The sequence below is a fragment of the Lepisma saccharinum genome, chromosome 9 (genome assembly GCF_977018435.1).
Source record: "Lepisma saccharinum chromosome 9, izLepSacc3.1, whole genome shotgun sequence".
Classification (NCBI taxonomy): domain Eukaryota; kingdom Metazoa; phylum Arthropoda; class Insecta; order Zygentoma; family Lepismatidae; genus Lepisma; species Lepisma saccharinum.
This window is the reverse complement of record NC_139237.1, coordinates 86,065,491-86,080,547: the sequence shown is the minus strand read 5'-3', so window position 1 is coordinate 86,080,547 and position 15,057 is coordinate 86,065,491. Positions and strand designations below refer to the sequence as shown.

Below are 15,057 nucleotides of genomic sequence, written 5' to 3'. Positions count from 1 at the left end.
ATTCACATAAGATTTCTTGATTCTTACAGAATTTTATCTGCTAGCCTGGCTACACTGGCCACTCAATTATCTGATGATCAATTCAAAATCACATGTGCCTTGTTTCCAAATCAGGACCTGAAATTAATTAGGCGGAAGGGTGTATATCCATATGATTATGTTACAGATTTTTCTAAATTTGATGAGTGTTCCCTGCCACCACAAGAAGAGTTTTACAGCAAAATCAGAGGATCTGGAATCACTGATGAAGATTATCACCATGCCCAATTGATGTGGAACAATTTAAAATGCCAGACATTTGGTGATTATCACATGGCATATTTGAAACTTGATGTGACCCTCTTAGCATATATATTGCAGGCATTCAGAAAATCTTCCATGCAAAATTATGAACTGGACCCAGTGTATTTTTACAGTGCCCCGGGCCTAGCATGGGCCGCAATGTTTTTAAACACTAAAATGCCATTGGATTTGATCCAAGATCAAAATAAGTATCTGTTTATGGAGGAATGTATAAGAGGAGGCATGGTGCAATGTTCTCAGAGATATGCCAGAGCAAATAACAAATATATGCCTGATTATGATCCAACACGGCCATCAAATTATATAGTGTATGTGGATGCAAATAGCCTCTATGGTCATGCCATGATGCAAAAACTGCCATATGCAGGGCTTGAATGGGTTGAAGATTTCAATATTGAGGATCTTCAGAACTTTGATGACAGTAATTATGGCCTATTCTTAGAGGTTGATCTGACAACTCCTGGTGATTCACAAAACAAATTTTCTGATCTGCCCCCAATTCCCGAGGTTCAGTGCTCACCTGGCTCTAAACAGAAGAAGCTCATGATGACACTGGATCCAAAACAGGGTTATGTCATATATTACAAAAACCTCCAGTTCCTGATGAAACATGGTGTTCAAGTGACCAAAGTTGGAAAAGTTTTGAGGTTCAGGCACTCAGAATGGTTGAAATCATATATTAATACAAACACGGAGCTTCGAACATCTGCAAAGAGCCAATTTGATAAGGCCTTGTTTAAATTGATGGTCAATTCTGTATATGGCAAAACAATTGAAAATGTCAGAAAACATACCGATGTTAAAATAATTACTGACCCCAGCCTGAGCAAAAAATTGGTTGCAAAGCCTAATTTCAATTACAGAAGAATTTATGATGAAAATATGGCACTTTTCAACATGAAAAAAACAAAGATTAAGTTTGATAAACCTATTTATGTAGGGGCTGCAATATTGGAATTGTCCAAATTACATATGTTAATATTGTATTATGATGTGTTGAAACCTTTTTATGGTGATAATATAAAATTGATGTACATGGACACGGATAGTTTTATTCTTGATATTAAAACAGAAGATGTTTATAAAGATATGACCCAGCCTGAATTGTTTAAATATTTTGATACCAGTGAATTGCCAGGCCATCTGAATATTCAACCCCACAACAAAAAGGTGCCTGGCAAGTTAAAAGATGAGACACTTGGTGATGTTATTGTAGAATTTGTTGGGTTAAGTGCCAAGATGTACAGTTTTGAAACATGTAGTGCTGTTGTCAAAAAAGCCAAGGGCATTGGCAGAGTGACTGTTGACAAAGAGCTTGAATTTGAGGATTATGAAAATTGCCTCAAATCCCAGAGCTTAATCAAAACATCAGAATCCAGAATCCAGAGTGTGGATCACTTATTGACTTCAAATGTTGTAAGAAAAGTGGCTCTGGACCCACATGATGATAAGAGATGTATTTTGTCATGTGGCATACATACTCTACCATGGGGGCATTGTGATTTGAAAAATGGCAATCAATGCCCAAACACAGAGCATGATTTGAAATAAATAAACATGCCTATGAACTTATTTGGGTTTAGAAAACAAGGTATTATGGACCTGCCAACACCACAACCCTCTCCTGATATGCTGTCTAAACTGAGTGGTTTCTTAATTATTCATCTGAACAGCATACTTACAGATATTGATGATGAAACAGGCAAAATATTGTACATATTTAACAATAATTTAAATTATTACCAATTACCTGTAGGTGGGCAATTGCAATTTATTACAACTCCTGAGGGTGATGTTAAAATTTCAGTAGGGAGAAATATTTATAGAATTAAGCACTCAAACATGGTTTCTGGCACTGTTTATACTGTTTCTGCTGGTGACTGCTTATATATTGAGGTCCCTGGATCCTATGATAAGCTTATACCCTTTTTTATAGAATTAAGAATCAGATACTCTATAATAAATAACTACTAAAACAAAAATGCCTAATGATATTTTTGGCCATACAAGACATGAAGATCACAGTGATGAGATTCTGATGCTTGATGTCAGAGTCAAGAAATTAAGAAGTGATTTACAAGCTTTACAAATCACACTCAATGCCAGTCTTCAATTAGAAATTACAAATTTGCAATCACAATGCATGGACCCTCTTCTTAAAATTGATTCTGAACTCAAATTATTGCTTCAGAAATATACTGACCTGGCCACATTGGATAATTTTCAAAGTTTAGAAGAAGCTGTTGCAGCTCTTCAAGCCAAATTTAAGACCCAAGCCACCAACTCTGAGCAATTGAAACAACAATTAGAAGAGCAGATAAATAATGTCCAGGCACAGCTCCAAACAATTGTCAAAAGCATAAAATCACAAGAAGATTTTGATCTCGTGATTTCCACTCTAAAGGAACAGATTCAGTCACTCCAAATACCTAATCTGGACCCTCTGAACAATGCCATAGCCGAGGTTAAAGAAAAAATTGAGACACTTGAAAATTTTATGAACAATTTGCCATCTGCTGATGCTTTGAATGCAATAACTCGGAGTGTTGCAAATATTAAGCTGAAACTTGAAACATATGAAGATTTTGGAAAAATTCAAAGTTCCATAACCCATCTTGAAGGTACAATAGCAGCAGTGCAAAGTGATTTGGCAAATGTACTTGAATCCCGATTGCCTGGGATTGTAGATACCCTTGTCAGTGTCCAGCAACAAATCACAAAGCTTGAAAACCTCAACACTGAATCTGAACTGTCTCATTTTCATCATTTGATAGATGATATCCAAACAAAACTTGAAATTTTACAACAATCCACACCCTTTTAGACAGATATAGCCCTGCTCCAAAATGCTATGCAAAATGTGGCTGATGCTTCTGAATTTACAATGTGAAATTGGCACTTGAATCTTTGCAAAATACAGTATCAAATCTGCCTACATCACAGGAACTTAAAAATATTAAGAGGGCAGTGAATAGGATATTGAAATCAGAAGATATCAAGAATATCCAGGCAGAGATCAAACAACTCACACAGACAGTTGCCACTCTTCCAACCAATCAACATATTAATGAACTGCATGCCCTGTTTGAGGATATCAGAAGACAGGTCCATGATCTTACAGCTCAAAATTCAAAATTGGCAGTTGTTGAAAATTTGCAACAAATTGTAGCTAATATCAAGCAACAGCTAGGGACCATGGAATCCAATCAAGCAAATGCTCTGTCTGTTTTTGCCACCCAGCTACAAGAAATTGTGCAGCAATACAAAAAACTTGTTGTGGACATAAAAATCAAGCCAGGCCATGATGATGTTGTTAGGACCATCAATGAGCACCTTGAATCTGTAACAAGCAGATTGCTCACAGCAGAAAAAGAAATAACAGGCATAATTGAAAATCCTAAACATTCAGTAATTCTTGAATTGTACAGCATCCCCAACAAAGAATATGATTCTCCATTTACACCAGGTGGCAAAATATATATGCTGTCCCCTGCACAATTTTATTACCAATTTTTTGTTGGGGGCACATTGAGACCAATCAAGATCAAATATTGGCTACAGCCACAGGCACACCACTACCCCACCTTATCAATAACAAATGCTGATAACAAAGTGAAAATCACCAGTGTGGAATTGGAGGATTTTACAGACCCCAATACATTGGAAACAGCCTATGTTGAAGATTATGGCTCTCTGGAATTTAAAATACAAATAGGGGACAAATTATATTTAGAAAATCCTGCAGTATCAGCTGCTGAACACCCCATAGTTGCAATATTCTTGTTTACATATTATGTCTAGACAAATTATTGTTGATGAATTACACAGACAAGCCCGACATAATTTTAAGAGACTCCCAGTAGTCACAAAGGGCATAGATGATTTATGGCAAAGCGACTTGATTGAAATGGCAAGTGGACAGTTGAAAAACTTAGACAAAATCAACAAGGGCTACAAGTATCTACTCACTATCATAGATACATTTTCAAAATTTGCCTGGGCTGTGCCACTCAAATCCAAGACTGGAAAATGTGTTACAGAAGCTTTTAGGACAATCATCAATCAGAGTGGAAGATCCCCGCGCTATTTGCAAACAGATAATGGCAAAGAATTTTATAATTCAGTGTTTCAACAATTTATTAAAAGCCAGGTAATAAAACATTATTCGAGTTACAGTGATCTCAAAGCCTCAATTGTAGAGAGATTCAACAGAACCTTAAAAAATCTTATGTATAAACAATTTACACTGCAGGGTAATTATAAATGGATTAATATTCTTCCAGAACTTCTACATAAATATAACAATTCTGTCCATTCCACAATCAACATGAAACCCTCTGAAGTAACTTCATCTGATGAGCAAAAATTGATCAGCACTGTTTATTATCCTAGATACCAGCCAACAACAAGAAAGGCCAAATACAAGATTGGTGATCAAGTAAGAATCAGTAAATATAAGCACTTATTCAAGAGAGGCTTTACAAGAAACTGGAGCACTGAATTATTTACAGTGGTTCAAGTTAAACCCGGGACCCTTAACACATATATAATAAAGGATCACCGAGGAGAAATTCTCAAAGGCAGGTTCTATGAACAAGAGCTCAGCAAAACTAAACAGCCTGACACATATCTCATAGAAAAAATCATCCGCAGAAAAGGCAACAAGTTATTTGTCAAATGGCTAGGACTCCCAGAACACAGCTGGATCGATGCAAACAAAATAATAATATGAGCACCTGGGATGTTATAAAAAGGCTGCCAGAACCTGAACAACAGAATAAGAGAAATGGCAAATTGCTACCTGATAATATTAGGTGTCTTATTGTTGGGCCATCTGCTTGTGGTAAAACTACACTAATAGTTGATAATTTTTTATTGGCACCCAACTGGTTAGACTGGAAAAACAGGCACTTGTATATCTTCTCTAAGAGCTTGGAACAATTAAAATATCAGCAGCTGATGAAGCTTTATGATGGATTGGATATTGCCACTTTTGAACCAGATGTTAAGCCACTTCATGACTGTCTCGATAATTCTGTTGTTGTGTTTGATGACATTATATTGGATAATCAAAACAAGGTTAGAAACTTCTTTACACAGGGCCGGCACAAAAACATTGATTGCTTCTACCTGGCACAAACTTTTTCAAAAATTCCGAAGCAGCTGATCCGAGACAACAGCAATTTTATATGTGTGTTTCATCAAGACCATACCAACCTCAAACACATACATGATGAATATGTAGGTGGGGACCTGAGCTACAATGATTTTTCTAAGTTTTGCAGCAGGTGCTGGAACCAGGACAGTTATGGGTTTGTCACAATTGATATGACAAGAACACCCAAGAGTGGCAAATACAGAAATAAAATCAACAATTTTCTAGACATTGAAACATATATAAATAAACATGAAAAGGCCAATAATTGATGATCTTAAGTTAAGAGATTATCTTGTAAAAAGATTTAAGGGATGGAAATCAGAGAACCGGGGAATTTATGAAAAACACAAACAAACAGAACAGCCTGTAATTGATGCTATTAATAATTTAGGTAAGAATATCAAAACTGTTACAGAGCAAAATCAAAATTTGATCACAGAGCTTGTACCTGTAGCTGCTAGGAACATATTAGATTATCCATTCACCCCACTTTCCAGTATTCATACACCTAGTCCTATTGCTCCTAGAAGAATTGAGGCTAGTCAGGATCCTATTGAATTGGGTCTTCTTGCTCAAAAATATTTAACCACACCTAAAGACAATAAAGATGAGGTTTTTGGCTTATATGCTGACACAGAGCTTGATGGGAGCATCATACATAGAATTGGCAATTTCAGAGTAACATTTATGGGAGATGATATAATTGTATATTCAGAATCTCGACTTGGAGAAAAAGGTGCTTTTGTTAAGTATCTCGGAACACCTGGATTGTGGGAATTGATGACTAGGAAAAGGCCTGGCAGCTATACAGATCAAGATTATGAGGATTACAAAGAAATATTAATAAAATCAGATGCTCTATACCAGAACAATGATCCCACACAAAAAAGAGTCAAGTCGAGCAGTGGGGCAAAATACAACAATTTAATCAAGCCCATATGGTCACAAATCAAGACTGGCAGTGGAATCAAACAATACAACACCCTGCCTAAAGAATTTGTCTGGGTTGATGATGTCAGGAAACTTGTAGATAGGTTATTGGTGATAGCTGGGGAGGAAAATGCTGGGAACCACAATTTTTACAATGAAAAGGTTGGAATTATGGACATGATAAGCACAAAATTGTCTAATTTTATAGTGAATGACACTAAGGGGATTGGATATCTTATAAAAATTATTAATACTCTACCCCCCAAATTTTGGAATATTTCTGAGGGTCGGGGCCTTGTTAATGACATTATAAACAAGCTGCCATTTGAACTGCATATTCCAGGCTATCAGTATTGTGGTCCAGGCACAAAATTGGACCATAGATTAAACAGAGGTGATCCTGGTGTTAATCCCCTAGATGCTGCTTGTAGAGACCATGATATTGCATACAACACACATTCTGATCTTGACAAGAGACATGTTGCAGACAAGAAATTAGAAAAGGCTGCATTTGGTAGATTTGTAAGCAAAGATGCTTCTTTAAGTGAAAAAATAGCAGCATTGGGAACCACCATAGCTATGAGCACCAAACAAAAATTGGGGTGGGGGTTGTGAATATGTATATAATAAACCTACAATGAAGGCCAAGGGTGTTATGTATCAAATACCTTATGCAGGTCTCAAATCTCTTGGGCCTATTGACAGTCTTTTAACCAAAAAGCAGCGCAAGAAAAAAAATTCATGTATTGCCAAGGGTCATGGTATGAAATTGTTACTTAGTACCCCCCAATTAAAAAAATTACAGCAATCAAGAAAAAAATCACATGTGGGGGGATTCATATTTACAATCCCGGCCATCTTAGCTGCTCTCGGGGCTGTTGGGAGCTTGGCTGGGGGATCAGCTGCCATAGCAAAAACAGTAATAGATGCCAAGAAAAATAGGGCAGAATTAGATGAGCAGAAGCGCCATAACCTGGCCATGGAGAAACAAGGCAAAGGTGTTAAGAGAGCCATGAATAAGTTTAAAAATACAAGAGCCGCTTACAAACCAAGATATTGAAGCTTTAATCAAGCCACTGGGCATCAAACATTTTAGAGGTGTGTACATGTCTGATTCTTTACCAGAACAACCACTCAACAAAGAGTGTGGCATTGTTAATTTGGATAAGTACAAAAATCAGGGCACTCACTGGATTTGTTATCTTAAATATTTAAAAAATGAGGCATTTGTGTTTGATTCATTTGGAGGTGTTCCACCTGAAAATTTAATAAAATATCTAAATTCAGCTAATCTTTATTACAATAATGCCCGTGTTCAAAATTTCAAAGATGTTAATTGTGGACATTTGTGTTTATCTGTTCTTAGATATATGTCTCAAATAAATAAACCATCAATTGAAGATTTTCAAAAAGCCTTGTGGTATTTAAAACATCATGGGGGTATTTCATCTCACCAGCCAAAATTCAATATTGAAACTCAAATTGCATGATGATATTGTATATCCCAAAACAATAGCTCTCAGAGCATTTTATGGCATGTACCTAATCCCAAATATTACACACCACAACAACAAAATTGCAGTAGGGGATGAAAAAATTGTCATCACTCCAGGGCAATATAATCTATCCACTCTAAATGCTCAATTACCCAGAGGTATAGTATTAACTCAAAATTCTGTCACTCACAGAGTAGAAATTGTATCTGCTACAGAAACAGTGGATCTGTGTACCATAGGAGAGCTGTTGGGCTTTGAGAACAACACAAAACTTGAACCAGGCATCAAACACACTGCTATGAATATACCTAAATTCTTAGCCATAGAGACTCTAAATATTCACTGTAATGTGGCTGAGGGTATGATCACCAAATCAAATAGCATAGGCACTCACAAACAAACTGGGATTATTGCAACATTCAAACCTAATTCTGAATTTATGGAGCCAATCATCTACAATCCATCACCAACATTATATTTTCCTGTGTGTCATAATAGAATAGATTATATTGAATTGATGGTCACTAATGAAAAAGAAGAATTAGTTGATTTTGCTGGAGCCACAACAACTGCAATCATAGAAATTAATATTTAAATAAAAATACATACAAGAAGAAAATGGAAAATATTGAGAGTTATGAGCTACAATCATTCCCCCCAAACAGGAGGACATTTGCAAATTTAAATCAACCCAACACAGAAATTGAGGTTGATCTTGATGTAGGGGATGGCTTTATACACCCTCACAGAGCAGATTTATACATCAAATTTGATGTTGTAAAGCTCGATGGAACAGATTATCCAGCAAATTCAAATATAAGATTGGTAGATAATTTTGTGCCACATCTATTCTCTGAAATTGAGATCAGAAAGCATGGCGTTGTTATAAACAGAGTGGATTATCCCGGCATTACCTCCACAGCTTTGGCCACACTAAAATTATCCAAAACCGAGGCTTCATACTACAAAATAGGTGGATTTGAGGCTGGTGATAAAATATTATCTAAAAACCACACAGTGCTGTTCCCCATGCGCCTGTTGCCAGGATTCTTTTCAGATTACAAAGATATTATGTGGAAGGGTGGTTTAAGAATCACATTTAGAAGAGCTGCAAATGATAATAATGCTTTGATGAGGTACAGTGCATTAAACTCTACAGGAGAAGCTCTGCCTAATACCCTACCTGATGAGGGCAAATGCATTATTCAGACTATGGAGTTAAGAATCCCTGTTGTTGAGTATGAGGCCAGTTATGCTCTTAAATACAAAGCTGATATAATAAAAAATCCACAGATTCCTCTGCAATTTTATACATATCAATGTGTACAGAAGCCCGCAACTGGTTCTTATTATGAATTTGATGCCACAAATTCATTCTCCAGTATTCAATATGACATGCCTGATTTTGTAGTGGTATTGTTTCAGACTGGAAGACACAACAATCAGGAAAAAAATTCAAGTAAATTTGATAGCTGCAACATCAAGAACATATATCTTAAAAATGGCAGAAATGAGGTATTTCCTAGAGAAAATTATAATTTAGACATGTCCAAGGATGATTTCCTCAAATTATATGAGGCATTTACATCCTTCAAAAGGGTCACTACAGGCAATACTGACATGTATTACACACCAGATGAATTCAAAGCACAGAGACCCATGTTTGTAATCAATGCTTCAAAAAGAAAACAAGTTGTGGTGAATGACAGGACAAATATTAAAATTATCTGTGAATTCCATGAGGCATTACCTGATGGCACCATATGTAGTGTTATTCTCATAGGTGAAAAATCATATGTTTATGATGTAAGAAATGAGAGGGTCACAGAGCAATTCTAGAGGGTCTCTGCATATTGCATTGTTTTAATATTGGATATGCAAGTTGAGGCTGGGGTCCAATTAAACTTAAATTGGAAGTAAATATGTGTGTATGTGTGTGTGTGTATGTGGGTGGGTGGGTGTGGGTGTGTCTTGGCCTAGTTTTAAGTGTGGCCAAAAAAAAATATCAAGAGGGGCATATTTTTAACAAATTTATGGACAGCAATCTCACAGAAGTGCCTTTTATAAGTGTAGGCACATCAATCTGAGGAGGGTCATACTTTCTCATGGAATCCATGAGGGCTTTTTTACAAAAATCTTGGATTAGACAGGGTTCCACACTTGAGCAAAAAGCTCATATGGGCATGTTGAGCTAGGTTTAAGTGTAGCCAAATCTGCTTGAGGGGGGTTCATACTTTCTTGGGTTTATAATAGGTCAAATACAACTACTCACCTCCCAAGCGTTGTAAACGAACTTACGAAACACCCTGTATATTACTCTTCATTACATTGTTCGTCCGGTCCCCTAACTTGTCAATTTGAATAAACCAACCTGAAAATGGGGAGCATGTGTCCCCTTGCCCCCACTAAGTTACGCCAGGTTTGGAGCTCATTTTGTTGCAGGCCAACGAGGCTCTGGCGTCTTGACCTACGGTTGTGTTGTTCTGTACTTGTCCTTCTGTGTGCTGAGTGCACCATTTACAGCCTCAGCTTATACTTTAATCCTCAGAGACAGTATAGTTTAAGAGCGTATTAAGCAATGAATGAAGGAATAAGTTTTTTAGAAATTAAAAAGGGAAGTTTTTAGCATAGAGGTCAGTGTCCAATTTGGTTTTACTTTTACTGTGTGGTTGACAAATATAGCCTATGTGCTCAAGTGCCCATAAAATTAAAATCAATCAATCAATATCAAGCAGGGATGTTACGGAAACAACCTCACTCTACCTCAATCCAATCCGCAGGTACTCGTTCGTGCTTCCCGACCTGACGCCCAAGGGCTACCAGGTGGCGTTCGTGAGGCTGAGGGACAACTTGGACCCTGCGAGGTTCGAGTTCCACCAGGCCGTGAAGTACATGCTCCTGGGAGTGGACGTCGTCATGAACGAGCAGGACATGAAGAACGGCTACATCGCCATCTTTGATATGGCAGCCATAAAGCTCGCCCATCTGGCCAGGCTCACCGTGGTCCACGCCAAGAAGTTCATAATGTGCATTCAGGTAAGAATTGACAATTCAATAGCAAATCACTTAGGATAGATAAAAGAGAGAGAGAGAGAGAGAGACTGTCTTCAGATAGAAGGGGACACACACACACACACACACACACACACACACACACAGAGAGAGAGAGAGAGAGAGAGAGAGACCAACCCCTGCTGGAAATTTCTAGTGTTTACCAGAGGCGTCTCGTGAACGCATGCGTCAATTGTGGGAAAAAGGACAGCTTGCTCTGCGACGACATTCATGAGCGTTTCTACATTTTAATGTCTTCATATAGGAGAAGTATTTATTTTACACGAGAGCTCTGAACTAAGCTTATATTACATTTATTGTATCTGAAGTGACGCATGCGTCAATTGTGGGAAAAGAATTATTACTTTCTTTCATTTCAGATCCAAGAAATGTAATATAAGCTTAGTTGAGCGCTCTCGTGTAAAATAAATACTTCTCCTATATGAAGACATTAAAATGTAGAAACGCTCATGAATGTCGTCGCAGAGCAAGCTGTCCTTTTTCCCACAATTGACGCATGCCCAGCATGCACCGTGTGCGTTTAAGAGACGCCTCTGCTGTTTACAGTAGACAGAATCTGCTGTTATCAGGGACGCCGTTAGGGGAGGAGCCAGGACGGGCCCTTTCCCCACCAGTTGCAACTGTGGCCCCCCCAAACAAAATTTTGATTGATTAAAAATATTCCTGAATTTTCAGGGATATTTGTAGCAAAACTAGAGCACTGCGCTGGGAACAAACTTACTATTCTGAAGAAAATCTTCAGAAGCAAACGTAGGACACCAAAATATCCACTCCTCAGTTGATTTCTGGTTTGTAATCAGTAGGGAGCGGAAGTTGTTGACCTAAAAAATATAGGTATATGACCTATAGAGTGTCCTAAAAATGGGAAAAAATGACGTAAAAACGCAAAAAATTACAAGTAAATTTGTTAGTTTCAGGTTAAAAATTGAAATGAAAATGAAATTAGAAAAATCGCAATCTTTCTTTCGAAAAGAAAAGGCACCAAATGATACCACATACACATTCAATTAAAATACGCAACGAGGATTTCCAATGGAAACAACCGAATAATTTTAAAGCAATTTAATGAAAAGGTCGTATACACTGAATAAATTGGTGTAAAATGCATTAATTTCCCAGTTTGCCCCAGACGGGCACCTGATGGTTTCCACTGACGCAACAAAGACTGTCACCAGTTCAGCATTTCTTTTGCTTCTAAATTGCAATCCTGCCAGATAGGCCTATGTTCACCTTGGTGAAGAGACTCTAGAATATTACCAAAATGAAAGAAGTGACAAAATATGACGAAAGAATACACCGTATATTGCGCAAAATGACGGGAAAATGCCGAAAATCGGTGAAAATTACCTAAAACCTGAAAATTGGAAAAAATGCAAAAAAATGCACTTTAAAATTACCTTTTTTGGATTCTAGACGAAGTGCAATATTGTGTAGTTCTAATGCAGTGACGTATGCTGATTCCAATATCTGGGCTATCTCAGTATGGCACGTGGCCTATGCTATGCCAATGGCAAACTTCTGAGAAATAAGGTAGTCAACTCCTAAGAAATCAGGTTGCTAACTCCAAAATCACCATCATCATCTCATTGAAATTAATAATTTTATTCACAATTTCTGATCGATTTGTCTTCTGTATTTTATTATATAGGCTTCAGGCTTCACGGATAGTCTAGCTTGCCTGGAAATTTCACTCCTGTTCTAAAGTTACCTTTCAATTTTTAATGGATAAGGTCAGACTTTTGAGATAATATTTACTAGACTAACGCATTTTCGTGTCTGGGCCTCCCCAATGGCGCAGTGGTAGCGTCGTTGCCTTTTAATCAAGGGTTTCCGGGTTCGATACCCTGTGGAGGCACTTGGCACAGTGGTTCGGATCCCACTTTAAACTATAGGTCCAGTTCCGATTAGCCTTACTGCGCATAAAGTGGACTTAAAACACCAAATCAATAACAATAACAGTAAAGCCTTCGTTTCTGCTAATGGTTTCACCGGAACACATTTCAAAATTTCAGATTTGCTCCCCCCAAAACTGAATAACCTTGCTACGCCATTGACTGTTATCAATTGCACTCTATTGTGTTTTCGAAAATCTCTATTGAAACTCAGTGGCAGTAAAAGAGTTAAAAGTGAAATGTTCTCTAGTATTGCATGTAATATTGTACATAGTGTGTTTAGCTGAACATGTTGGCTGTAAATATTACATTTCATTCCTCCTGATTAAGAATTTATTTTTATATCTGTTTGAAAATCTGAACAGTAGATGTTTCAAAACACCTATTGATCTACTGAAAAAAGTGGACAGAACTTTCAGCAGGGGAGAGATAACAAACAGACACACTGACAGAGACAAACAAAGAACATACAGAGAAGGGAAGACAGAAAGAGGGGAACACAAACGCATGTGTGGAGGAGGGGAGGGGGACAGGAGAGAATCCATCATGGTATGTCCTGAACATACTCTTTGAAGTTTACAGAGAAAGTCCCTAAATATTTTATACAACATTCTTTGTTTAGATCTGTGTGTATAGTTGAGAACGGTTGAATTTAGTCATAGTAATTAACAAACGGAATGATTTCAAACACTTCATATTTTATTATCAACTGTGATCACTGAAAGAAACAGGAATAGTTTATTAAAGTTATAATCAGTTATTATCATATTTTTTATTTATTTGTACATGATTCTTGGACGAATCATCACTTTTGAGCCAAATGTGAGAACTGACAATCAATAAACCATATCCTACAAGTTTTCATTTCAATTCTTGCATAACTACTGACATTTGATTTCTCTCTCATAAAACGAATGAGATTTTAAAACATTATATATGAGGTTAACACTTTTATTGTTTATTCTTTGATGATTACTTATATTATGTGTCCACAAGTACACATTATTTTATTGCACATGTTGCCAATACACTACAAATTCGTCACTCAACGACTTACTTTAACCTAATCAAGTCACATATTTGGTTATTTTTGCCCTACCTCAATTTTGTCACTTTTGCCATATATGTGCACATTGTACTTCATGTTTACATACACATTGTGTTACTTCAATTCATTTTCTATACTTGTAACTATCATAGGCTGATTCTATTTTGATATTTCTCTAGGAAGCATATCCACAACGAACAGCAGAGATCCATATAATCAACGCACCACCATTTGTACATAAGACAATTACCATTTTCAAATCCTTCATGAAGGAAAAACTTCGTAACAGGGTGAGTATTTATAAATAAATAACTTTAGAGTAGGTACTCAATAAGAATAAGTATAAGGATATGTAAGATAAGTAGTAAAAATTTAGCATGATCGTTTTGGACAGCCACAATCGCACACGAAAACGGTTCATTCTTTGAGAAGACATAATTATCAATTTGTACTATTTAACTTATCGAATTTGCTTGTAATGATGTAAATATTTTGACATAATACAAGATAATTTTTTAAAATATTTCTAGCATATAGAATGGAATATTCTCATTTAACTGTATAGAATACACAGTAAGTGTATATAAGATAAGATTTATAATACTGACATTTTGTATGTGCTGCTTCAGTTAGAAAGTGTTATTTTCTTATTCATCTATGTTCTGCTTTTCATTTTTTCTATTTCTTGATGACATGCTTCTCAGCAGGGGTGCCCACAGGAATTTGGGGGAGGGGCACAAAATTCTATATCAATTCTACATATATATCTCCAGACGAAAATGCGGGGATAGTTTCTTTGATTGACTTGTTATGGATTTTTAGTTATTACGTACAATTTTTCTACTTACCTGTGGGTGATCGCGGCAATGCGGTTGAAATGAAACACCACCTCTTATGCCTTTAGAATAGTTTTGGAAAGGTAGGAACGTGTTGTTCACATTAATACAAGGTTAGTCAAGCAGACAAACCACAGACAAGTGTAATATTACTGTGGACAAACTGTGAAGAACAAAGTTCAGTGCGCTAACAATGTCAGTGATTCTGAGCAGTTTTGTACGTTATAGGCTATGTTAGCAAACATGAAAGAGCCTATAGTAACTGAAGTACTTTGTAAATATGTCTGTATTATATTGTTCTGCAAATTTTGTGTGGCCAATA

At 36.7% G+C, this 15,057-nt stretch overlaps 1 protein-coding gene across 1 annotated transcript in view; it reads left to right on the top strand.

Moving 5' to 3' along the window:
- LOC145992808 (alpha-tocopherol transfer protein-like) overlaps positions 1-15,057 on the top strand; it is a 57,312-nt gene that overhangs the window by 37,851 nt on the left and 4,404 nt on the right. The window contains exons 4-5 of the mRNA XM_083129196.1: positions 10,668-10,923; positions 14,079-14,189. Coding sequence (XP_082985322.1) covers positions 10,668-10,923; positions 14,079-14,189 — 367 coding nt within the window. The remainder of the gene's footprint in view (positions 1-10,667; positions 10,924-14,078; positions 14,190-15,057) is intronic.